At 38.8% G+C, this 27,896-nt stretch overlaps 1 protein-coding gene across 7 annotated transcripts in view; it reads right to left on the bottom strand.

Annotated features, from left to right (window-relative positions):
* The window catches only part of BEGAIN (brain enriched guanylate kinase associated), a 163,624-nt gene extending 136,183 nt beyond the window's left edge, over positions 1-27,441 (bottom strand). For 2 of the 7 annotated variants that reach the window (XM_074583978.1, XM_074583980.1), the window contains exons 1-2: positions 27,316-27,358; positions 24,037-24,166 (exon numbers count right to left, since the gene is read on the bottom strand). In XM_074583978.1, the coding sequence (XP_074440079.1) occupies positions 24,037-24,084 (48 nt within the window). In that variant the 5' untranslated portion in view covers positions 24,085-24,166; positions 27,316-27,358. Of the gene's footprint in view, positions 1-16,596; positions 17,341-24,036; positions 24,245-27,315 lie in introns of those variants that run through there. The other 5 variants (XM_074583983.1, XM_074583984.1, XM_074583979.1 and 2 more) reach the window with 5 other exon arrangements.
* Between the last annotated feature and the right edge of the window lie 455 nt (positions 27,442-27,896).

The following is a 27,896-nucleotide window of genomic DNA, read 5'->3' as shown; positions in this document are numbered from 1 at the left end:
ATAATTCTCAGGTCTCTCTTCTGTGCCACCGTTGAATTTTTTGTCAGTCTTTCTAACATTGATCTTGCCTATTCTATGCGCAGAGGTGAAGATACCTCTTCAATGTTCCTGTCCCTCTAGTTTTAAATCCAAGGTTTTGTTAGCTTCTTTTCAGCTACATACTCAGAGCTCCTTGACTCTCAACAGAGTCTGCTTTACAGTCTTCTAGACTAAAAGTATGACCTTTCCTTCTTACACCTAGATGTATAATTTTATCAATGACTATATTAATGTTCTTTCAAAAAATTAAAAGTTAAATCATTTTGTTTGCTCTAATCTCATCATTATTTACCGCACTGTGAATGTTTGCATTATCCATAAACTAATAATAATTTTAAAAGTTTTCCTTGCAATCACCAACGAAAAGGCTTGATTTTGTTAGGCCTGATTTCTGAGATCCTTGTAAAGTGATTTCCTTTGAAACAACCCTTTAGAGAGCTGTTACTCAGTTCTGTATTCACTGAAAAAGTGTTTTATTGGTATTGTATATCTCTGTACATTTTTTAAATAAAAGCATCATGTCGTATTGAATCAAATGTCTTTAAAAGGCTGTTACAGCTGCTCTTTTAAACTTGTCAGTCCTTTGGGGAATGTTGGCCAGAGTGTGAAGCTGACATTGTCTATAAGCATAGTTTAATTCCTTCCTTCCAACCTGCTGTGATCACGCAAGACTCAGACTGAGAAATCGGTTGTTTCAATTACTTAGCAGAATAAATTGGAACTTAGGCTCTATGAGGACTGTGCAACCACTCTTTTTGGGGGTGTCCTTGCGTCCTGGTTCCTCTCTGTTCAGATTGAGGACCTGACTGAAGCACCCCATTGCTTCCTTCTGGAATGGGCAGCTGGGTTTTCCTCCCATAAAAAGCATGACAGGACAGTGGTAGGAAAGAGAGTGCAATCTGAAGTCTCCCATGACATAGAATCAGGATTACTGAGAACTTGTATGTAGGCACAGAAGCATGGGAGTTTGCCTGAAATTAATATCAGGCAAAAGAAGACATAAACTCTTCTACTTAAATATGTTGCTAATTCAAGAGGAAAAGCAGGTTGGGGGAGGAAATGCAAAAATAAATAATGGAAATGTGTTATCAGATGAACAGCCTGAAGGCAAAACACCAGAAAGAACTACTGAAATTCCTATTCAGAATTCTTGAGAAAGATATGCCAACTTAAAATAAAAAGGTATTTTAAAAGTACAAACAAAGTTAAAAAAGGCCTATTCGTAAAATAAAGAGCCAAAATAAAGCTCCAAAAGAGCCAAACGGAATGTAAGCAAGACTTCTTTTTAAAAAAAGAAAATAAAAAGAAAAAAGGAAAAAAAAAGAAAAAGAAAAAGAAAAAAGAAAAAAAGAAAAGATGCAGCAAGATTTTTTGGAACATTTTTTAAACCAACTATACCAAAAGATTACAAGTCACTTCTAATAAATAACTTATGTAGATAGAGTTTTAAATGATCTGTTGCTTTGAAGACATTCTTACCTCTATACTAAGTAGTTTAGTTAAATAAATGATCAAATATAAGACTGTGAAGTTCTGAACATTTATCAAAACATTTTAAATCAATGCCAGGTAAACTATTAATAACCAAAGTCATAGGAGAAAGCTATTTTTAACCAAAGGGAATTCTTAACATTCTTTATCATCAGAAATTAAAGCATCTAATTCTTGGTGAAATTATGCAAATCATGTTGTCTACAAAGGTTGTTAGCAGTGCCAGGTTTTCTCCCATAGGTCCAGAAAGGAAAAGCTACATCATCCTTTTCAATTAAGAAATTAAAGGCTTGGATAAATGTGGCCTCAACAGCATGTGCCCTGCTCCCTGATTCCTATATAAACTTTCTCCATGTCCATGACAAGAGCTTTAACTGGAAAGTTTTCAAGGCATTTCAGGACTGAGCAGCTCGAGTGCAGTGCCTGTGCTGATGAGATGGGCAGGAAGGTGTCTGGCGGCAAGGGTTTGGGGTGATGTGAATGTGTCTCCATCGGACAGACAAGCTTATAGGGGATGCTGCAAGCTTTCCAGGCTGCAAGGCTGACCAGCTCATATGTGATGACAACCCAGGGAAACCACCATCATTTACCTCCTGGGAATCAGTCCCAAAGCTACTCCCCTCTTACCTCCAAGCAGTACCTGTCACATGCATCTCATCCAGTTTTGGTACACAACCCAAAGAATAAGGAAGAGTGGTGACTCCAAGCACATGCAACTACTTGTCTGCCTGTATTTGTTTCATTGCCTAACACATCAGAAAGCACAATGACCCACAGCGTGTGTTTGCAAGACCACGCTCCGAAACCCTACTGCTTTGCCTTTGACTTCATGTCTCAGTAATGAGTAGTTCCACAGTGGACATAATTTGTTATACATTGATAATAACAGCACAAGTATCATTAGTCTTTCCTACTTACAGTATTTGTCATAATCTTCAAACCATATTTTTCCACTAATAAATAAAACCCAGTGTTAGATAATTTCAGATTTTTATGCCAGAAGTACATGAAAAGCTATAACTCTTTTACCACTTGTTTCTTTTTTTCTCTGAGTTCTCTTTTTTGTTTTCTGCTTTTGATATTTTGAGAGGTAAAGTGTTAATATAAAACACTAACGTGGCTGTCACTTAAGTTTTAATGTGTTCTATTAAGTGGAAATGCATCACTGACTAAAGAGAATTTATGTGAAGTATTGTAGGCCTAAAGACATCACGGAACACCCCATTGCACCACTTGTAAATGAAAATTACAGAAATTATAAAGAGAAGCAGAGCAGTGCAAAGGTCTGCTAGATCAGGTATTTTTGGAAATACAGAAGACAACTGGAAAAGATTTTAGTGGTGCACCTATCATCTGTGAAAGTAACAGATGACAATGGAAAGCAAGATAATCAAAAGGTAGATTTATTTCTGACAGTAGCAAGTTCTGCTGCACTTTTACTGAAGTTAATAGTTTCCAGTTAATCCAGACACAGTAATTTAACTGTAAAACTGCATTACAGGGGTTTGAGTGCTGTACTTGACATAGAAATGTAAGATATTTTTAACTTTGAGCTATAAAAGGAAAGTGCAAATATAGAAAGTCTGTGACTGAACTAAGACTGAACTGCATCAGCCTTACAGTTCAGAGAAACTGCAAGTCCTGGGCTGTGGCTGGCAAAAAAGTCTTGAACAGTCACGATAAACCTTAGACAAGCCAGTTAAATTTGCTACATCATGCAGTCATTCCATGTAGATCAACTTTTTCAGGGGTTTACAGTGCACTGACATTATAGATGGACTTGATTTAATTGTTTTGGTTACATACAACCCAACTGGAATTACATAAGCACAAAAGAATAATTTCTTTGGGGAGAGAAATTTAGATGGCACTCATGGAAGTTAATATATTCATAGATTTAGTTGCCCTTAAAAAACCAATGAAGACAGCATTGCAGATATATTTGTGCACATCCAATACCAAATCAATAAGCTATGTTTGATACCCAAGAAATCTCCCTAGAAAATAAAATATAACACTTGTGTCATTACTAAGGCTTACAGAGATGATGCCCTCATCTGGAAGAAAAAGAATGATTTAATGTGATAATAGGGTATAGGTAACTTTGGGAAGAACCAGACTTGCTGGTCTGGTGCTAAGAACCATTTACTGACACACAGAAATTTTCCTTTCAACAAACTGAAGCAATCTAGAAACTAGTCATTCCCTTGTTTTTTCTTTCTGTTATCCTAGAGGGACACATCAATGCTTTTGTAAAATTCTGTTATGACTAGGAGGTTCATATGCTATATTAAGGGTAAAATAACAAAAAGGTATTAGTGTCACCATTCAGTGTCAACTTGTCTGCTCTGGTAAAAAAAGAAAGGTGTACAGAGGTTTGTGGAAACGGGTAATTCTTTCGGCGAATGTGTGTCTAATTTAGTTGCTGAGAGAAGGACCTGGGAGTGACACTTATGCAAAACTCCCCACAAAAATGGCTTCTCACTTTAAATAATCTTAGGAAACTAAGGAGTGAAATAAACAGTTTCCCGTGTCTTGAGGTATTGTGACAGTAAGCACAAGCCTCAGTTGTCCCTCAGTGCCTCAAGCAAGTTTATCCCATGCTCCTACCAAACTAACATAACACCTGTACCTATAACCATCTTGCAGCGCCTGCACACAGTGTTGTTAAATTTATTTCCTGTCAGATATAAAGATTATATGATATTCTAGCACTCATCATAATTTAATTTTCTCTACCATAGTTCAGGAAAAGATATCATGCTTTCAGTAACAGGCTACCTCTTAAAAGTTTTTAAAAGAAACCAAAGCAAGGCATAAACAATTAAGAACAGCAAGGACAGAAATGCTCCTAAGCAGCACAGATCAAGTACTTTGGTTTTATATTTTTAAGAACTACAGGGGTATAGGAAAAATTTCTGGTACATATTAGCACAAGGACTCCTCAAACTATGCAGATAAGGGAATTAATTGATCATTCTATGAGTGCATTCCTTCAACTTTCTAAGGTATGTTTTTGTAATGCATCCATTTTATGAGAGGATCTTGAAACGCTACACAAAACTGATTACTTTAATATTCTTATTTTACAGCTAGGGAAACTGAGATAGTGCCAAGATGGGCCTTTACCCAAAGTTACACAATAAACTAGTAGAGGCAATTGTAAGAAAAGCCAGTATTATGACCCTTCTTGCTTTGACCATCTCAGGAAAGTTTTCATCTGTCTCAGGAGGTTCCATTATTGTCCAGATTTAATAGAAGGGTTTTGTATGTACTGTTAATCCCTATAAATCTATGGCAAATTTTACCTACATTTTGCATCAATGCTTATCTGGAAAATAGTTGTTGGTACACAAAACAACAATCAGCACTGGAGCAGTTGTGGTGTTAACTGTTGTTCAACAGAAAGTAAGAATTTAAAAGACATTTGTTACCTAGTTCTTCCTGACAAATTACAGCAGTGTACATACACCTTCATAAAATTCCATTATAGCTTAGAGGACACATGCTAATATTTATTATAGCTATCAGGCTTCATAGTTTTGAGAAATGCAAGAATCAAGCTGTCGATCTGTGGTACTAAAATACTAGAAGAGGTACCTGTTGTTTTTCTTCTGGTGATAGAAGTCCAATAAGAGTGGAAAATAATTAATCCCTAGTTGTCATCATGTTTAGCTAATTATTGTGTTATTAAATAGTGACTCAGCCAGAAGGGTTCATTTGTTTCTTCCTTCTCAAAGAACTGGAGAGGTTATTCAATGAGAAAGTGAAAGCTGAAACTTTCTTCTCAGCACCCTGCTCTTTGTCACTAACATTTCCCAACATGGGGGAGAGATTTATTTCCTTCAAGGAAGGAAGGAACACTTAAGATGTGAATGAATACAAGAAAAGCAGGAAACCAACTGTGGCTGTCAATACACAATTTATAGAGCTGTAACACTGCTGTGGTAATATCAGACAGAGACACAATAACCTGTAAAAATGATTCCTGCGGACCTGAGCTCGGAAATGAAGCAGTTAGCTATGTTAGTACCCAGCATTTGTTCTGAAGGCCTGGTGTTTGAAGAACAAAGCCTCTTTCCTTCCCAGGTTTCTTCCTGCAATGTTAGCTCCTACACTCCAAAATGGTTATGAGCAAGGTACAAAAAAGCTGCCTGTAGCTTGTGAGGGGAACAGTCTTACTTCTTTCTGCCCTTGCCTATTTCCAACATAAATAAACAGATAAATAATAATTTGCCAAGAGCTCCCCTCCTGCTGTAGGGGAATGTTTCATATTTTGTTGGAATAATTAACAGGCTTTTTGTTATTTTTCTACCACCATATGCTTCTTTCCTGCTCTGATTTGCAACTCCCCAGTTCAGCTCCCAGTTTTGCAGCACTGAGGGTTGAACGGCGGACTGGCTGCGGAAGGTGGGGAGAGCAAGGGGAAGGGGGGGGAAGGGGGAGCTTACACAGACCCTAACACTGGAAGGAGACCTTAGAGCTGTGTAAGATCTGCTGCTGTAGCTATCAGTGAAGTAAAAAGCCATTTACTTTTAACTGGGGACTGACTGGCTCAACAAAAGAGCCAAACTAATTTTGTTTTAATTATTTATTGTGTTCCAATTCTCATTACTGTTTCTGTTTTAATTGTATCTTTAATTAACTGCATTGATTGTAATGGACTGTACACCTCCCTCATGTAACTTTGATGACTGGTTTAGCATCCATTTCAGTTTACTACAACATCAAAAATACAAGAGGAAACCTCAAAATACTGAGAAGTGGAGAAGACGGGCATATCCAAGGCAAATGCAGGGTCTTTTCTGCATTTTACTGCTTAATATGGGCACCCATGAAGACAATTTTAGCATTTTATAAATTTCTTATGATGATTGAGTAACTCTGACCTTGTATGGTTTGCAGTATGGCGATTCTGCTTCCTCCTTGCTCCTTCCTCTCGTGTACTGGGCAATATTTTATCTTCCACTGCTGTTTGGGGGTCGGCTCTGCTGGAGCAGCCGGAGGCGAGTGCCTCCATCCACCCTGTGTTTGTGAGCTCCATCGTGGGGCCAGGGATGGCCTGGGGCCCAGTGGCCACAGGGCCCCCATTGGGTCTGTCATGGCAGGGCCTGGCAGCCAGGGCCTGTCCCGCCGCCCCAGCCAGGAGCAGGGCAGGCAGAGAGGGGCACTGGGGGCTGCCCTGGCCCCGGGCATTGGGCACCTCCCTGGGGATATGGCTGGGCTGGGATGTGGGCCTGCAGCTGGGTATAGCTTGACAGGGCCCATGGCCGGACAGGGCAGGGCTGTGGGAAGCTGAGACCCACCCTGCTGGACATCACTGGGGCAGGGACTGAGGGACCCAGGGGGCCGACATGGCGTCCTGGGCTGTGGGCAGAGAGGGAGACACCTCAGTCTGTCAGGACCATTAAGGCCTACTGGTGCCCTCCATCCCCCCGACTGTTCACCAGCGGCTGTTGCTGTTTTGTTTCTTCCGGCTGGCTTACAGGCGGTCCCGATTTTCTTGTTGCAAGACTATGATTCAGCTCTGAGTCTCCAGAAATAGGACGTGTCTGGTATTTTCTGTGAGCTCGCAGCACAGCGCAGCATAGCAAGCGGTGCAAAGGTCTGGCTGGCTGCTGTAGAAATAAGTGGTTGTGAACCAGTTTTTGAAACCTCAATAGCTGCTCATTTTAAACGCGTTCACACAGCAGGTTTTTGTTACTACAGTTATCTAGGGAGTAGCTGTTCTTTGGGGAAATGTCTCTATTTTCAAGAGAACAAGTGTTGCTGTACAAGCAGGTCTGGTATTTATTCCTCGTTCCCTTTTGTTTAAAACGGTCTCGCTATTCAAGCAGAGAGCAGGAGGCAGACACTGCCATATCGCTGATCATTCTTGCCCAACTAACATCAAATATTAATGCAAACAGCTCATAAGCTCGACAGATACAGGTGTGCATCTGAATAATTTTGGTTTATCTTTGCAGGTATTGAATTTACTGTCAGAAATTGAGAGCTGGTGGTCAACAGTGTCATAACAGAAGGCTTTGGAGACTACAGTCTATGAGCTAGCTCTTCAGCAATAAATACTCCCATGCTGTTGTATCCAGGTTACGTGCGTTTTTCAACGCTAAGCTCACAACAAGTTCTGGAATATGCTTTTGGTAGTAAAAAAGGAAGCAAATTTAGTTGTAGATACAATTCTGATTTCAGGGATGGTGGACACAGCAAAATGTTTAAACAAATTCTGCCCAGTCTAGGTACTGAATAAGTTTTCTACATTATAGAAAAAAAAGAGTTGAAGGCTTTTCCACCTAGGCTGATTTTCAGAAATACGAAAGCTTCCTTTAAATTTGATAAGTGCCTGCTTATTGTTGGAGAGTCAGTATTTTGGAAATTTCACAAGCATCCTCTCAAGAGTATTACACAGGGGTATAAATGTGCTCCTGTAGTTTCCAAATCAGACAAATGAGCAGAATTGCTTGTTTTATTTACTCTCTGTACATAGACAGCAACGGTATCTCAAAGCAAATGCATCTGCTTGCTAATACCAAATAGTATTTGTCCCCCTGAGAACCCACTCACAACTGAATATTATGAACTACCCTCTCAACAACATTTTCCAATCAGTTTTGCATCTACCTTTTAATGCTTTTCCCCATCTTTTCCTGGCTTTCTTATGAGAATATAATGGGAAACTGTTTTAAAGCCAAGATTTATGGCATCTGCTGCTTCTTGCTTATCCACAAGATGTGTTTTCCTGTCATCTAAAACTCCTGGCACTGAGGAGTTTCATCTGAGAAGGTCAAATTTAAGCCCCTTTGCAAAGACGAAGCCATTGAAAAAAAAGTCTGAGCTAGTCTGTGAAAATGCCATTTTTTTAGAGCTTTATGAAAAAAATATGTATTTTATAAATATAAAACAGCTTCCAAACTGAGGTCCTGCTTGTCCTTATCAGACCTGAGGTCAAAGCCAGCAGTTCCTGATATTCTGAGGCATGATTCATGGTGTTGGGGCAGTTAGGCTTCATTTCTGAGGCCAGCATTTAGTATAAAACACTCTAATCCATCCTGTAACTCATAAAAGTTTCTGCTTTTGAAATTTGTTGGTCTCAAAGTTTTAATGCTACGGTTTTTGATGTCAGACTAAAACCCATGGAGCACCAAGACCTACAGAGAAAACAGAGTATTCCAAGTGCAGCTTTTGCAGAGTAATGTAATACTAACTCCCTCTTTTTAGTCTCCAAAATGCATGCTGTGCTAGGTTCATATTAAGAAGAAACTTTTATTTCACTCAGGTTAGATGTTAGAGCACAGTGGGGAGAGGAGCAAGGTTACATCAGTGTTTCTATTCATTGTATGCAGTACGTCAGTGGGCAGAATTTTAATAGAGCCAAAAACCTTAGAATGAGTGGGGCAAAAATACCAGTTACTCACAAATGGAAAATGAATCAGAGCAACCTCTGGCTTTGGGCAGTGCTTTGCATTTGAATCTTCTCTTGGTAGAATTCAGATATTTTTTTTGTTTTAATGTTTTTGTTTTAATGTTTTAATGTTTTTGTTAATTATTGTGTATGTCTGCGGGACACATGCTGAGGTCTTCTGCTTCTGTGATATACCAAGGCCATGCTATGGCAGGGCAAAAAAACCCAAACATTTCATAAACATGACAAACACATGCTGCTGGCTGAAGGAAGAAGTGAAAAATGGGTCGAAACACCTTTAAAACCTGTTGTTATAAATTTCACAGAAAGGCTTTTAGACCAAACCTGGGCCAGAGAAGAAAGATCTATTGGTCTTTTCTACCTCTTGCTCTTTTGCTTTCCCTTGTCTGGCTCTGCAGTTTTCAGGCATCTCTGCTGATGGTAATTGTTATAAGCCTGTTTTAGCTTCCATTACTCTGAAAGTACCATTTCTTTCTAAAGGCACCTAAAGATAGAGAGTGCAATTGAGAGGTGATTTTCAAACTCAAAGGACAGGGAAAAGTCATGTTAACAAAAATCACTGCAAAAGAAACACTAAACATTTTTTATTCACAATGTTGCTTTCCTATAGCCAGTGCCAAGAGATACCGAAATCAAGGTGAACTTCATGCGCTCAGCATTTTTCTCTGGCTGGGAAGCTGCCCCTCTGAAGGCAATAGTAGATTTGGCTGGAAAATGGTTTTGTGTTCTGGATGGAGCCCTGAAACCTGTGCAGAAATTCACCATTATAATAACAACGTCTGTTCCTTTATCTGAACATGTCCCTCCTGACTCGCTGCTCCCCTTCTCTAAAAATGGGGATGGGGCGGAGGGCGGACAACCCAAGTACAAATCTTAACTTCAAAAATTGCAGGCTTTATGGTGAGATACTTAATTTCATTGAAGACACATTCTTTTTATTGTCAAGCAGCTCAGACTGTCTTTATTTTATCCTGTCTTGAATAAATAGCTTACTCTTTTGAGTACTGGCTTATCGATGTCTGTGCTCTGGAAAGAAGATTTTGATCTAATTTGTATTTGATGAGCTGAGAAGCTGTAAATGACCATATGCGTCATCTTGGGAACATTGTAGCTTTATGCACTGTGTTCGACTAGACGAAGGATCCATTAGTGACCCAACGGAGGTGTTTTAGAGCAGGCAAGGAGAACTCTCTAAACACCATCTGCTCATACTGTTGCTTGTAAAACGATGTCACATCTGCTGCTCTAAAAACATTATGCTGATCTCTCCTACAGTACATCGCTGCTGCACTCCTCTTAGCAGTGGGAAAAGGAGTCAATGCCACGTTACTGGGACAAGAGGTGTTAACTATAGATGAAATTGCACATGGCCTTCTTGGCTTCCCATATCTTGTGACTGTACCATAAATGTCACAAACAAAATGAAGGAGAGGATTCAGCATCCTATATTTAACTGATGAAGCTGGGTAAATACTTGGACTGTTAGTCTTTGCTGAGCTCCATCTTGCCCCAGCTTGGCTGCTGCTGGTATGACTACGTGCTTCAAATGTAACACGGCTAAGTCCTCTCAGAGATCGAGGAGATATTTAAGATAGCTTGATCAGTGGAAAATGAGGTTTGACTTTGATTTCAGATGGAGTAAAGGTCAGAAAGCACTACCATTTGTTTTAACCATCTAAGATTTTATAGCTTAGAGTATTTGGCCACCTAACACCTATGAGATGTTATGAAGCTAATATGCCTACTATGGAAGCTCCAAGTGTACCCATCTGCATACATTTGCAATACTACTCATTACTACTGCACCCAGAGTGACAATTTCATAATAGTGGTGTATAGAATTAGAAAAACAGTCAATGTTGGTATCAGAAGGAGAAAGTTTATAATGATGCAATAGGAATCCTTGGAAATACCAAGGAACTGTGGCCCCAATTAACTAAAGAAGTGTTACTTGGCTTTCCACACCCAAATTCAATTGTTTTGACCTGTGATTCTTATGCAGTATTACCAGACACAGAGACTGTTTTCAGGGATCTGCAGATGAAGAAAAAATAACAGAGTGAAGTTGTTATGGTTTATATTGTTAGCAGCTCAGTGGCTAAGTTCACTTACTGTGATAATGAGTTTAAAGCTAGGAAGTCTGAAAATTGCAGTATTTGTCTAATGTTTCTGAATGATGAAAAGAAGTGACAGATATCTTTGTTCAGTCAAGTTTTTGGTAAAGGAAGTAAATGGTGTATTTTAATATCTATTTTGAAAAAGCATTTTCAGACTACTGACAGCCTGATGGTCACCTCCAATTTGCAAGGCAGAGGAGAGCAAATTTCTAAGCAGTGTCATGCATCAGGACAAGCGTGGCCAGCAGGTCGAGGGAGGTGATTCTCCCCCTCTACTCCACTCTCGTGAGACCCTACCTGGAGTACTGCGTCCAATTCTGGAGCCCCTTCTACAAGAGAGATATGGACGTGCTGGAATGTGTCCAGAGAAGGGCCACGAGGATGATCAGAGGGCTGGAGCACCTCTCCTATGAGGACAGACTGAGAGAGTTGGGGTTGTTCAGTCTGGAGAAAAGAAGGCTCCAAGGAGACCTTATAGTGGCCTACCAGTACCTTAAGGGGGCCTATGAGAAAGCTGGTGAGGGACTTTTTAGGATGTCGGATAATGGTAGGACCAGAGGGAATGGATTAAAACTAGAGATGGGATGATTCAGACTGGACTTTAGGAAGAAGTTCTTCACCATGAGGGTGATGAGATACTGGAACAGGTTGCCCAGAGAGGTGGTGGGAGCCCCATCCTTGGAAGTTTTTAAGGCCAGGCTGGATGGGCTCTGAGCAACCTGATCTAGTGGGAGGTGTCCCTGCCCATGGCAGGGGGTTGGAACTAGATGATCTTAAAGGTCCCTTCCAACCCTAACAATTCTATGATTCTATGCGGGATAACATGGCAAGAGAGAAGCCAGGGAACCAGGAAAAGTGGCCATGTAGCATTTTTCATTGCCATAAGAGACTCATATGAAGCCTTAATGATATGATCTGTCATGTGCATGTCATGTGCTAAAGAACTGAAGCATCTGATATAGTTCACTTTCTTACCTTCCTCTAGTAACCTTCAGTTACCAGAGCTGTGGATCAGAGCTTCATTATTTCTGCTACTGAGGGTAGTTCTACATTGTTCTGCCTGACTGAAGGAGCAGGAACAGAGCAGAAAGTAGCACACTGGAAGGCTGTTCAGGCCTGTGTTCTGCTGCTTGCTTGATCACTGACCTGGGCAAATTGCTTCATCTTTCTGCGCTACTGGTACCACCTCTTACTATTTATCTTTTAGCATATTGCATGCATGAGTCAGTGAAATAACAGATACTTTGCATTATAATGTATTTGAACCCAAATCTTACTTGTAAACATCTTTGTACTGTAAATCCAAATGAAAGATTTGGCATTCATCCAAGAACAAAGCAATTGCCTTTTTTACAGCATGGTAGCAGGCTGGAAGGGTTGAAAGGGGACTGAAAGCCTTCTTGTATAAAAGAGCTTTGGCCCAGAGCAACAAAAATCACCATCTTGTCTGCTGTTTCAGTGAGATTCTGTTAGAACTTGGGTGCCCTGGAAACTGAGTTTCTTTAGAAATGGAAGATCAGTTGCATTTTCTACTGTTATGGCATTCTACCACCGCCTTTGCAGGACAGTCCTACTCTACCTCAGGTTCCTTCATGCATGGAAAGTTCAGCTGTGTGAGGCTAAAATTTTTAAAGATGCCTTTGCACCTTCAGAGAGCCATCCTGATGCTAAGGCATTCTTCTTGCAAGATAACCTGTAATGAACAGCAGGAATCCTCATGCATAACAGAGAGCAGAAAGAGCAGAAATTAGTATCACTTTCCTTGTTTGTGTTGTCAGTAGGCTACCTATAGGGTTCCTTAAGAATTAAATAGCCTACCTGGAATAGATATATACATCATCAGGTTTTGAATCTTCTTGTCATCCTGTATAAATGTCTACATTGGTCATATTTCTTCTTTACAATAATTATTGTAATATTCATTTCTTGTGAGAGGAATGAAAAGGAGTGTTATTCCAGCTTGTGCTTTACTCATCTGCATTTTATAAGGATGCAAACCTTTGTCACAGGCATTTGTCCCTTTCTGTCTTGAGGGTTATAATTAAATAAATCAAATACTTTAGGGCATACATTGATTGAAATCAGAGCGAGAATTAATATTTTGTTTTCAGATAGTTTTGCTAAGGCTACAGTAGGGAATCAAATTTCTTATATGGAGCCAAAGTTTGGCCCTTTAGACTAAATCACACAGGAGGTGGCATGACTGCATCAGTGACTCTCCAGGTGCTGCCAGGTGGCTGCAGCATCAGCCTGAGCTGGCTGATGAGACTAGTACAATTCGTTTGAGAGATGAAGGACAGATTGAGATGTGAGACAAGCAGGGAGGCAGTTGGCTTGGTAGCTACAGTATGTCAAATATAGAAGAAACACTGAAGCTGGTGCCAAACCAATCTGAGAAGCCCACCTAATTTGTTGCCACACAGACACATCACTCTGGGTTCAGATTCTGTGTTCATGCAATGATTCTGTCTAGGTAATAAGCAAATGTTGTTGGCTCTATGCAGCTTTGCATGGATGTGGCTAAATTATTCTCAGACATGGGTCCATAAGCATCGTTAGTTCCTATGGAGCAAAACCATGTTTGTGCCCTCTTGCCACCTGCCCAATTCAGGCATATTTTATAGCATCTGAAGTTGTAACTTCCAAAATGTTTTGTGGAAGTGCCATTACCCCAACCAAAGCTTGTTTTTTAAGACATCCTCTGCAACAAATTGGAACACTGTATTTCTAACAACTCAGTGGTGGTACTGCAGCTTAGAAAATCATTTGTATTTATCAGGCTTGACCTTGCTTACTTTAGAATTGTAGAATCATAGAATCATTTAGGTTGGAAAAGACCCTTGGGATCATCAAGTCCAACCATCGACTCCACTCTACAAAGTTCTCCCTTACACCACATCCCTTAACACCACATCTGAGGTGTGATTTGAGGTGATCTCTGTGTTGATCTGTCCTTTGACAAAATCTGACCAGCATGTATTCCCAGTTCTGAGAAACTTTCCAGACTTTTTCCCACATTTTTCAGCCTGCTGAACTGGTCATTTCACTTCAGCCTGGAAGTATGATCTAGTCTCAGGTTGTGCACTCTCCTCCATGTAAGTGTGGATTCAGAGGCTTGCTTTCATCTAGTTAAATAATTTTGCTTTCCTGATTATTTATCCAGTGACTCCAAATTTAGATCTCATAGAAATGAGAAATAATTTCATCCTGATGGCCAGAATGTCCATGTCATGTCCATTGTATTTTATAATTGCTTTCTACCTATCAAAATTCCCTTTAACTTCAGTCACTAAATGGAGCTTCCTTTTTGATCCTGCTAGCTGTCTGGAAATTCCTCTTCATCGATCTACAGTGAGGGTGGTTTCTTTGTGAGATTTTATGTCAGTGGCAGGTGTTTTCAAACCGATAAATACTTGCTGCAGAAATGTCCCTGAACATTTTGACCAGTTCTCAGAAGTCTGAAAGTTGAAAATTGCTTTAGTGGGTCTGGATCAAATATAGACACATCAAATGTAGTGCAGTCATAGTTGTGAACACATCAGCGGTGTTCAGAAAACATAACAGACAGGAGGCAATGTCACAGATTTCCTCTTCTAAGTCACATTTTTTTATTAGGTGCAGCTTTCTTAACTTCAAACTTTCAAGCATGTTCTTTCACGCTCTTCAGGATGTGTGTCGTTATACCTCTGCTATCCTGGTTTTATATTTAAATCAATGTAACTGGATCCATTTCTTTCTCTCCAAGATTATCTTCTGCATATGAATAATAACTTGGCAACTAAAACATGAACCAGTTTTAGGCAATGTTCTATATGCGTATTCAAACGTACCTTACATAACCAAATACTTTTTAAATATCTTCACAATAATGGCACCCAAGACTGTCTGTACAGTTATCCTTTTGCTTCTTACGAGACAGGCTTCAGGTGAGGACTTGCACTAAATAAATTACATTGAAGTCAAAGTTTCTGCATGTAGGAGACATGAATCTGTAGATGTGGCTGAACATGTTTTGCTTTTTGCTTTTGCCCTGCCACTCCTTTCTCTTCTCATGTTGAGCTCTGCAATCTGAGGCATTGTTTGTTGAGTTAAAATGCTTGGTAACTACTGTGCTTAATTTAAATGACTAGATTTAGAGCCGGATGATACTTAAATTGGAGTAGACTGATGGCTACATTAACTGAGTGGAATTACAGAGCACTCGGGAGTGTTTCGTCAGTTAGTACTCGATCGGTTGGATGTTCCAATCTGTACAGTATGAGCAAGTCCACTGGAAAAGATGCTCTGACAGATGGCTAATTGAAATGTGAAAAAAGCATATCCTGCCACGGGCTCAGGCTGGAGCCTCCTGACCCCTTTGCAGGACAGCTCCCGTTGTGAGGCTGTGACATGACACAATGAGCAAATTCTCTCTGTGTTTCATTATCTTTCACCTCTTCTCCCTCCGGCCATCTTTGATAGGTGATAATTAAAACATCCAAGGGCATCCTATAAAATTCTAAGCTTGGGTTGCTGAAGATTGCATGAAATTCTTAAGACTGGGATGTTCTCCCACTTGCTCCAGTCCTCTGTGAAAACAGACAACCTTTTGTTTCTGTGTTTTTTTTTAAATTTGAATAGACTTTTTAAAGAATAATGCAGCTGTAGAGACTCCCATTTCAGCAACATCTGTGTACATGTGTATAGTCTTAAGCAACAGTTCCTGGACCCTTATTGTTTAGCAGGATTACAACTACTGCTCTGGAGACATAATAGCATAATATATCAGTTCAAGGTTTGGCAGCTCGGGGTTTCTGACAATGCCATGCAAGCAAAGAACAACAATTTCCCTTTGCCCTCCTCCATAGGCATAAATACCTCTTCCTCAACCAAACAAAGAATCTCATAAGAAAAAATTAAAAACATAAATATTTTTGATCAGACCATGTAAGAAAACTTCAGCCTTCTTTTCTTTCTTTTTCAGTTCTTAAGGTTTCTTTTCAGAAAGACCAGGAAAGAAATTATCAATCTAGATGTATTAACTCCAGACACACAAACCTTAGCAACATTTTCAGGATGTCAGAGCTCTCGCTAGTACTTAAACACACTAATTGAGCATGCCTGTTTAGAGATACCTGAGCAAGTTCTAAGCTAGTGAGCTTGAGTACCCGAGTAGCCTGTCACAGTGCTCTCTTCACCCTTTTCTGAGGGTGCCTTGACTGCTCATATCGAGCTGACCTCGTTATATATATGCTTCATTGCAGTGCAGGAATACCTTTCTTATTTGATCTCATAAAGTCTGCCTTTAAGACACCAAACTAAAAAGACTACAGAGCTGTATCCTGTCTTTCCTTCCTCCCATACCTCCTAGAGCTGGTTTCTTCAGCTTCTAAAAATAAACCCTCCATGTCTGTTCCACCCTGGAGAAAAGTTTGTGTACACAGTAAGAGCCCACCCAGGAAGACAGAAACACTTCTCAAATAGTCATGTTAATGCACAAGTACTTGTCACATACCACGCAAAGAAGTGATTTGACAGAGAGCTCACCATGCTTGCACTTCTAGGCAGAGTCGCAGATTTTGTGGCTGGCATTTCCTTGCTTTGAGAAATCATAATTTCTACAGGCAAGCCAGATCTTGTTCTGCGTGAGGCACCATTATCAAGTGACCTGAGAGAGGGGCTTGTATCCAGGGACAAGGATTTCTCTAATTTGCGTGTTCGTGCTCCAGTCACAATGTCGTCCCTTCTCAGACTCTCTAAGTCTACTTCTTCATGGGGTTTCTCATCTAGAATGTTCTCTTTCCAGCTTTCAGAAGACTTCCTCTTAATATGCAGATCATCTAGGCTTCTCACACTGGATGTAAAGGTATTTTTCAGTTTAGCAGCTCGGTATGCCCTCAGGCTCATGGGATCAAGCACTCTGAAAGTAACTTCATTAATAAATTGAGAGAATTTGAGTTTAGCTTCTATTTTTTCTTCCACAACAGACAATGAACTTGATGATCCTTGACTCACCAAGCTCAAATCAGATGCAGAGGAACTGCTTTTCTTGTGAGTCTTCTTCTGTTTCTGGAGCTTTTGGCTTGTGTTTCCCACTTCTGCTGGATGTAGAGAAGAGTGTTCCAGTCCGTGGGTTTTTTCACCCCCTTTCTGACAGTGCTTTGATCGATGGGGTCGATAGCCTTCATCCTTATTTTTGCTTTTAACAAAGCTTTTAGCTTCTGACCTTGCGCTACCCTGTAACTCAAAGCTGTCCTCACTGGAGCTGCAGCGTTTTGAGTAACTGTTCATTGTCAAATCTCCAGAGAGATTCCTCTCCGCATCTGTTCCTACTTCTGGTACACATGTGGCAGTGGATGCACTGCATGCTCTTTCTTCAATCACCCTGCCAACCCCCTCTTGCTTGTCTGGTCTTCCAGGCACAGCACCCTCTGGCTTAACAGGGGAAATGGAGCCCTTTGTCAGTGACTCCATTTATTTTTGTGTCTGTATGTCAGCTGGCATCAGTGAAAGTGGCATTCCCATAAATCCTTCTCTAAGAAAACAGGCATGACTTTGAAAGGCAAAACAGTGCAGCCACCACATTTTATCCCAAATTATGTGTATGTGTAAGTTTCATAATTAGATCAATAGCACATTCTCATCATTTTAATTAGCCATACTAATGAATAGAATCTATAGGACATGCAAATTTTCCAGGGTATTGAGTTCTTAGTGGATGAGCATGGGCTTTCATTGATCCAAAGCAGCATATGATACATTCCTGTCTGTTGAACTGGAAACCGAACTACTGTGATGTAGATCAATTCTCACTAAGTAAAGTCTGGGGTGGTTCTGTTTCAGGGCTTTTTAAAATCTGATAGTAGAGAAGGTCAAACTGTATTGTCCTAATGTTACTAGTGTTTGCTATTCTATTAGAAAGCTTAGTGACAGATCTGCCTGACCCAGAAAGGCAAAAAAGAATGTGATTCTCACTTTCTACCTGCTTGTTCTTGCCATAATTTTCATCCTATGATAATTTTTAAAGGTTTGAATCCAAAGTGAGATGCAATATTTCAGCATTGTAAATGAGTCTGGAGCAGTAATGATGGGCTCTTCCAGTACCTTGCATGTGAAGCATTCTTCTCATTCTTTTCTGTCTTTATAGACAGGCAAGTCTGAAATGTGAAGTGCAGAATTTCTATTTTTGCTTTGTATATGCGAGAACCTAAAGGCTAGTGTAAGTGAAGTTAAAGGCTATAGTCTGACTTTATAATCAGCATGAAAGTTTGGAGTGTCCTGATGATGTGCTGCCACAGGAACTGACCAGAGAATGAACTGACAGAAAGCTCAAAAGGGTTTTTTTGCATCTCCTTACTTTAGCGTAAGAGTGAAAGCAAGTCATTTAACCCTTTTTGTCTGGTAGGAATCAGACTCTGCTTACATCACGGTCATTGCCGCCACCATGCCTTTCCGACTGAAGAAATGCAGCAGGTGCAGAAAGAAAAGAGAAGTGAATCATGAGCAAAAACCTGAGGAGTGACCTCCCTTAAACACTGGGGCAGAGTGACATGAGGAGCATCCCTAGAAGGGACTGAAGAGTAGGAGAAGGTGTCAAGGAAGGGGGAAAAAGTCAGTGAAGAGCACATTTAAAAGTATCACGCATAGCTGACAGGTCAGTGGCAGCTTGGCTTGAAATCTAGTTCCATGAGCTTTTGAAGCAGACGTTGTATTTAGGTCCCTCATTACAAGTCACTTTACCCACTGCACAGAATTTATTGTCTCCACATTGGTAATTCCAGGACTCATTTAAATCATAGTTCATAAAAGCTGCTGAAGTGTTGCAAATCTCTCAAATTAACATAGTAAGTGCATTAATTTTGCAAATAACAGGGGGAAAGAAGATCCTTTTAACACATCAGAAATCAATTGCTTTTACTGGAATTACTTTCTGAAATGCTTCCATATTTTCTATGGGACTGTGTCATTCCATTGCATGTTACAAACATTATCCTGATCACAGAGATAATGTGGCTTAAAATGCATAAATCCTGTTCACGCTGTCTTGTTTTAGTTGAATTTATTCCTCTCTCACTTGAATGTGAATGGTGCCAGTTTAAAGGGCTGGCAAATGCTTTCTATTGTCAACACAAAGATTGTGGTGACCTTTTCAATGCAGTCAGGGAACAACACAGCACTACTCTCTTCTTGTAAAGCCAGAATTTAGGGCTTTTTCAGTATGTCCTAAGACAGACTTCTGCAAACTTATGGTTACTCATTGAAGCAAACGGGATTCCCCAAAGAGGTAGGGTCTGTGCTAATGCATCGCAGGTCTTTTGCCTTCCAGGATCCATTAGAGCTTGGCAAAGTGTGAGTTCTGCAATTTTAATGGACTTTATTAATATGTCTGTTTCAGAAACAGAGCAAGCCTCATTGTTGAGCCAGAATCTGTAATGGCTTGTACATATTTGGAGAAGAGCTTTTTTATTCATGAGGGATTGGGCTCATTTGTGCATGAACACAGCTGGGTTAACTACAAGCACAAATTCAGCTATCCATTGCATGTGTGCAAATTTTAAGATGTGAATCTGCCAGAAGTCTATGGTACAGCCACAAAAAATGGCTCATATAATTCTCATCTATTGCCAGGAGTGAGCCCATTTGTTCTGAAAGTATGTCATCTGCATAGCAGTCAAATACATTTAAAAAAAAAAAAAGAGGAAAAAAAACAAGTCACAGTTTGTAGGTAATCTAGGTAAGGTATATAACAATTATGAGGGGTTTATACTCTTATACTGCTGCTTCTCTTTCTTCAGATGATTTCTGCCTAATGACTTTAGAGATATGACATAGACATATCAAATTATTAAGGAAAAGAAAATCTAGCCACAGCCACAAAATAACAAATAAATCTTACCTGAATGATATAGATCTTTTCACATCAATCTCAATAAATCTTGATTGGAATAGATGCTATCAAAGTTTATAGTAACAATTACTATTCAGTGGTTTGTCTTAAATAAATTTACCAAAATATTCTCTAGAGACTACCTGAACCACAGAAATTATTTCCACTAGTCACATGTACAAATAGAGAACCTGAAAATTAAACCAAAATGTGCTTAAGAATCTTGATGTTTGAGACTTTTAGCTCTTTTATAATGATTTGATGTTCATGATTTGTTTTCTGTATGTTGTGACTTATGTTTTAAAGTGTTAAAATTATTTTGCTTTATAAATTTAAATCTCTTTGAAGACATTGCTGATAAAGAGAATTTCTCATTCCAGTGCAAGCAGGTATGTCTGTGAATAGCAATGCATTGCTGCAGTAGTCGGGGCTGCACTCTTGGAACAAATACCTTCAGAGAGCTCAAATTCTTGTGTTATTTCTTGCTACAACATGCCTCTGCTAGATGGATGTTTGCCTCATTTCCAAGTTCTTCTAAAACTGTCATATAAACATTAAAATAATATTAAGAGAAAAACTTATGCATTAATTTTGCTCTATTTTAGAAATGGTGGGCAGAATTCTTGGAATAATACAGTATGCCTGGGCAAATCAATTGAAAACTGTCTCACCTAAATGACAGACTTTACTGTAAACACCTGGACTTTCTTCTGTAGCCGCCATTAACTGTCCTTACATATTAGGAAAGGATGGTCTTCTTCTATGCATTGGTACACAGTCTTGCTTAATGAGACCCTGATCGAGGTGACATCTCCAGGTACTATCAAGACTCACATAAAGATAATTTATAAATGAACCATTTCTAGGGACTCAAGTAGATCCAGTTTGTAATTTTGTGTAGTGCAATGGCTAAGCTGTTCTATTCTATTTTACTATTAATATAAAAATATAAACAGGGCAATACTGATCCTTTCCTGCTAATTTGACTGCTGAATCTGAAACATTTATAACAGAATGATAACAAAGATCACATCTTAAATGGGAATTTCATAATGATTCAGTATTTCATTTGATAAGACTGAAGCATTCAGGCACTTGTCTGGTAAACTTGTTACTTAGGAAAACACAGGAAGATTTTTCTAAAGGTTAGTTTAGGCTTATTTATATTCTGAGTGTCATTTTACCCAGGCATCATTAGAAACCTGCATATTTTGTGTAAAAATGGAGCATAACAGTTACCTCCAAACATAGCAATGTAATGTAATGTCTCTACAGACCACTGTCTGAAGATTTAATATTGAAAGCTGAGTTTTGTGGGATTTTAAAAACAAAAATTAATTCCCCCATCCCTTTTAAATAATCTCTCTGCTTTTTAAACTTCAGGAGATTTTAATTTTTGCTAATAGTATCAAAAGCAAATACAAGCTATCTATGTAGCAAAAGAGCTGCAGTAGGTTGTTATGACAACTGGAAGTTTCTTTGTGTAGGGCTCTGGAAGATATGATCATTTTTGGGTCAAAGCAGACAACATTCAACAGTTCTAGTACTAAAGAATCATGCAAAGTTCTTGTATATCTAAAATTATCCTTTTGCTATATTAACAAGAATATATTCAGCACATCTGCATTAAAAAAAATAAACAAGTCTAAAGCTTTTCCACATTTTGAGATTCATAAGAAAATTTTGGGGTTATTAATGAAAAAAAGTGTAAATCTGATTTTAAACAATATTGGAGTCTATTTTAATTCCAGTTAAGATTGGTTCCAGAGCCCTTTGTAGTCAGTGAATAAACCTCAGGATTTTGGATCAATAATTACACTGTTCTCTGTGCTGTTCTTGGTGCAGCAAAGGGTGAGTTTTTCCATTACAAAGGAGTGTATTTCCTATAAGTTAATTTCGTTGCTAGTTCTCAGTCAGCCTTTCAACTGCTCAGAAATACTACTTAGGCAGCAGAGACAAATCCATCAGAGTTGCTAAAAACTGCAATTAATTTCAAAGTTCATAGCTTGCTCTACAGATGTGTCCTTCAGCACACAGTTGACTCAAAATAGCTGTATCTCAACTCTGCTAGTGCCCATTCTTGTTCAGATATACTCTTCCCTCCTGCATTAAATGAAAATTTTATGCATCTTATCCACTACTCTTCGCACTTAATGCCATTCATTTTGCAGTGTTTTATGGGACCTTTCTGTTTTACAATTAAGTTTATCCGTTTAAATAATATAGATGTTCCTCTCTGGGTTTCCTTTAGTAGATGGGTTTTTTTGGTTTGGTTTTTTTTTCTTTTTTTTTTTTTTTCTCTAATGGTTTCCAAATACTAATTTGCTTTTAATACAAGGTCGTCTAGCCCAGTTTCTTCAGCAAGACAATATTGGCTTAAAGTCTTCTAAGCATTGTTTTATTTAGCTGTTCTCCAGAAAGTGTATCACATTTCCAAATTAATGGGAATAATGTCAATTTCTAGGATGCTTGGTGTCACACAGCAAAAATTCCATTTCACTAAATACTACCTTCACTATCTTTTTTTTTTCTTTTTAGAACAAATCATTTCCAATGGATAGGAGGCGCAGCCAGCAATGCCTGTAGTCATTTTACCTCACTAGGTTCTGCTTGAAAGTCTTGTAGTCCTAAGCAAAATTCCAGCTCTAACTCTGTAAGATCAAGCCGTCTTCAGGACCAGCAGAATGAAAGTTCAGTTCCTTTATTTTAATGAGTGACTGTAAATGGGAATGAGTTAAAGATCTTAAAACTGAGTTTTTCCTTTCTCTATCAATTGCCCGTAACTATGTATCATGTAATAACAACAGAAAAATTGTCCTGCCACCATTAAATCAGTCTGGATTCTTAACAAATGGTAGGTTTTATTGGCATGAAAAGGACGTGAACAGGTACTGTGGGATCTTACAGACCAGAGACATTTAAGAAACTCATGCCTCTCCACAGGAATCTGCATGGTGGACAGTGTATGCATCCAACCTGGAATCTAAATCTAAAGATCTAAAGGATCTAAATTCCTCTAAATTCTCAGTAATCTACCTCTTCACCGCGATGAGGAAAACACTTAACTGTCTTACAACTACAGAGTGACCAAACACAATGCAACAGATTGCTGTGCCGTCTTTCTGGCCAACAGTCACAAGTCTGATTCATTTAATTTATAGCTATATACTAGACAGAGCAGTGCTAAGCCTGTAAGAAATCTCAAGCATTAGAGGAGAGATGTTTTTTAGCATAAATCCTGCACCACCCTGAAAACAGAGTCACTGTTCTCTGAGAAATGCTACAGCTGCAGTAAAACTAGAGCCAGCCACCCATTTAACATGCAAGCTATATTTATAGCTTTAAAAAATGAATTAAAAAATGAGAAAGAGAAAAATGTAAGCACTAAATGTTTTAATATACCAATTTTAAAATAATTTTTATGGCAGAAGAAAAGAGTCTTTCCATTCAACACAGATCCTTACTGCATTCAACATCACGCTATCAAAGTGCGTTCCATTACTGTGCAAGCAGACAAATTAGTATCGGTTGTAAGCCGTTGGTTGTTGTGTCGTCTGCGCCCTAGCAGTAGAAAATTGCACTGTGGACACATGTTGCTGTGTATATTTTTAAAACTGCTCAAAGAAGTGTACCAGGCACTTGCAGCATTAAATAATGACATTTGGTTACCCTTAATTCCCAAGGGACTTTTTCCCTTTCATTCTCCCATGAAGAGAAATTTTACTCTTGCTGAGAAAAGCCAGAGAAATGAAGCTGCCGACTGTGATCTTTTTTCAAGGGTTTTAAGTGATCTTTTATTTATCCACAGTTCAGACAATGGGCTGCTTTGAAGAGAGGAATACAAAATGATATGGAGGCTGATCTACAATACAGGGAGCACGCTTGTGGTCTAGTTAGGCCGAGCTTCAGTGCATAAACACTACAGCATTTTCTCTGTGTTGGAACTTCTCAGCACAAAAAGCTTGTGATATGACCTGCCTGAGAGAATGTTGTCCTCGTCCAAGAGAGATGGAGTTGCCTAGCTAACTCAAGATAATATCATCTGTGAATAACTCTTTCTTTATCAGATTAGTGTTAAGTGACCAACCGCGGCTGCGTACCTTGACTGTGAATGAGTCCTCAAAATGCTTTCTGTCCTCTGCCAACATCCTCTTTTTCTTGCTCAGCTTCTGCTTTAGCCAGCTGCTCCATGAGCTCTTCTTCACACGCTGTATCTTCTTTGGAGCCGTGCTGTAGGATGGGTAGAGCTGTAGGTCATCTGCCTTACGCTAGCATTTGATTCTGTGTCTCCAGTTCACTTTGTAGTCACTTGGTGAAAAGACAGCAAAATAATTGATCTTTCTGAGAATACACAGATGAGGAGTCTTAGTTTCTTCCACTGATCCTTGAACACGTGTTTTTTTAGGAAAGTGTCTCCTTTGAGTCTATTCTTAAACCTGTCCTTCTTTGAGGTAGGATGGCAGTGTCATGTGGCTTTCCAAATTAGGTATACCATTTTCCTCCTTTTACTCTCCCTTTTCTCTCTTCCTGTTTTCCAGCCTCTATATTCTGTTTTATTGTTATTTTTTATTATTTTTATTATTTTTATTATTATTATTATTATTATTATTATTATTATTATTATTATTATTATTATTATTATTTGGCAAAAGAGGTGGAAAAGGCATAAGAAAATGTAAGACAGTAGAGAGGAAAAGTGAGTGGAAGAATGGAATTAGTTTGTCGTTTAAAATCAGACTTGAAATAAGAATGCACTTCCTTTTTCTTCAGGTGGAACAAAAATATTTCCCACCTACTGAATTCTGCTTTATTTTAAAATTCATTATATTTTCTATACCAATTTTTTTTTTAAAATCTATTCCTAGTTTGATGTTGGATGCCATAGTCTGTAAGGCCTTGCCGTCTCTGAAGCCATATAATGTCCCTTTTTGATGTGACACCACCTTACTGATGAATTAAGGCTACCCAAAGTCCATTCCAGTGATGCTTCCAGGAGTATTGAAGAGATCTTTCAGTACAGCAGCATTTCTCTTGTCATCTTTTTTACATCTGCAGGAATATGTAATTCTACTAATTAAATGTTAAACATAGAGGAAAGTTTAAGACTGGGAGGAAAGTCTTTGTCAAATGCATAAACCACAAAGGAATTGGATGTTGCTATGATATTCTCTTCTCCTCTCCCTCCTCCCAATGCCTATCCAGTGAGCTTATTCAAATTAGTAAATTCTGTGTTAGATTGAGTTGTTCAAGAGCATATTACAAAAATTCATAGTTCTTTGTAGTGGGTCAAATCCCTGGGGGCTTTGACTTTCATAAGAACAATTGACCTGTACTAGGTTTGTGGGATTTCATTATAATCATTCTTTTGTAGGATTAGGAAATCACAAAGGATAAGGAAGGAATGGGCCTTTTCATCTAAGCAATGCCGTCTCCTTGATTATGAAGTCACCATTTCCCCTTGGAGGCCTCAAAAATGCAGCTCTCCCTCCTCCTCCCCCTCCTAGTCTGTCTCAGAAATAGGTACCAATGATTGCTTCCTTTTGTTGCTGAATAGTAATAGCTGTGGAAGTGACGAAAGCTTGTTATTGGTGTTACTACTCATTGATGTCTCCTTTAGTCTTGTGGGGATGTACCATAAGTTTTACTACAGACTGGCCTTGTTACAACTACCCTGTGTTTTCCTGAGATTTTGGGAAGGGCTGTGGGATGTTAGTGGAAGGCTTCCCTGCCCATGGCATGGGGGGTTGGAACTAAATGATCTTTAAGGTACCTTCTAACCTAAACCATTCTATGATTGTATGATTCGATGTCAGGCTGAATGTCTCCTTTACTGGCTTCTGATTTATTAGACTGTTCAGAGCTGGCCCTAGGAAGCTTAGTGTTGCTTGCGAAAGGAAGTATGTATTATTGTTCACCATAACTGTAACACAGTAATTTTGTTACCTCTGCTTTCATTCTTTATCTCTCCATATGCATAATCTGCCAAAGACTTTCTATTTCTACTACACAGTAAATAAGGAAATGGTTGTTCCAGTTCCATGCTTCAATATGTCCTGGAAAAGTTTGCTTAAAAAAGCTTGCCTGAATATAAATGAGTTGGCTTGGCAGTATGCTTTTAAATTTGTTATGAATAATTTGAAAATAACTGGGAGAAATAAATGGTAATTTCTTGACTTCTGTTGTCATGGGGTGTAGGGGGATAGATAACTTGAGCAGGAGGAAAGTATTTATGTAGTTTTCTGTGGAAGTTAACTAAAAATTTGATTTTTTTGCAGCATGTTTTTCCTTACATGAAAAAATATGATAAATAGTATTATTTGGAGGTATACAACATGTTTGTGTTAAAACTTTCCAGGATATTAGTACCAGAGCTGTAATATCTCAGATGCAGCTACAATATAGTTTTGCTGAGTGCTGCAAACCTGCACGTTTGCAGTCAGAGTTGCACATCATGGGAATTTGTGCTAAGCAGCTAGGACTACATGAGAAAAAATATGTTTGCTTGCATGTGGATATGTGTGTGTTTGCACACTAAATGTAAAGGTAGCCTTGTGCTTTGCCTGTTCCTAACTCCTTTCTGCTACAACGGTTGCAATTTAAACACGAAGCAAAATATTGCTATTTTTTTCCCTTCAACTCCCATAGTCCCACCCCATTTCATTATATTAAAGAGACATGTTCATCAGAGCTGTTTAAACACTCTTGCAGAAAGCATGCTACAGTATGTGCTGTTTGTTTTGGCAACTAGCATGCATTTATTTTGTTTCTCATGCAATTATTTCATCTATACTCTGTTGAGTTTAACAATGACTGACTAATACTTTGTATAACTATACAAAGTCATCCATTACAAATATTTTCTTTCAGCATTTAATATAAACCTGAGGTAGGTTTAGCGTGTACATATTTGCTTTATTAATTATATTAACACCACTATCTTACTTTTTCCTTTCTTGAAGATAGAAAGGATTTTGCTAATTTCATACTTAATGGCTGGTGCATACTCAGAATACATATTCCAGTTCTAATGAAATCAAACAGACATATTCCATGATATGCATTATGCAAATACAAGATATATAACTCATTTAAAAAAAAACCCTATCATGACACTCAATTACAAATCATTCCATTAGCTTTCTAGCACTGTAGCTTTGGGAGGCTTCATCCATATAATTTGCTGTCTTGTACCTTAATGTATTAAATATTTCCTTTTTAAGACAGTAATGTCTGCCAAATGAAACAACAGAGCATGTTTAAAGCAGGCATTCAGTTGTCATATTGCAGCACCACTAATTCAATGCTGAAGACTTCTTTACTACCTGTTATACATTTTAAATGAAAAAACAAACATGCTGTTAAGAGAAAGCAATACTTACTTGAGAAGGATTCTGCAAGCTCGGTTCTGCTAGTCCACAGACTGAAATGATGGAGCCAGATTTAGAAGTAGCTTATTAGGTGTGTGCTGCTTCAACAGTTACAGCTTTTCTTTTTTTTTGTAAACTGAAAGACAGGATCGTTTTCTTGTAATGAAGTCAGCATAGAATGATATGCTGTCCATGTTGCTATGAAAGCATAAACTTGCAGAGCAAAGTCAAGCAATTGCAGAACGACTTACCAAGGGTCAGTCCCTATCAACTTACCAGTGCTTTTCTGCTCTGGTAGTTTGTACTCACAAACTTTAACAGCATCATGGAGGGTCATGGTATGTCACAAATGAAGGAAATTACTAGTTAGTCATGTACACTTGAGACTGAAAGTGACCTAGGCAGTATTGTTTGTGAATATAAGTAGAAAACTGGGCTGAGCCAAAATCTTTCAATTAAAACACCCACTGAATTCCCTTAAGAGGGGACAAGGCTCTGATTACAATCAAAATGCAGTACCTGCTACTCTCCTTCGCTCCAGCGGTTGTATATTACTTCTGAGCTCCCGCCCTTAGAAAGGAGTGTAGGAACTG

Source organism: Larus michahellis, chromosome 4 (genome assembly GCF_964199755.1).
Source record: "Larus michahellis chromosome 4, bLarMic1.1, whole genome shotgun sequence".
Lineage (NCBI taxonomy): Eukaryota > Metazoa > Chordata > Aves > Charadriiformes > Laridae > Larus > Larus michahellis.
The sequence above is the reverse complement of the archived record's forward strand: the minus strand, read 5'-3'. Positions and strand labels throughout refer to the sequence as shown.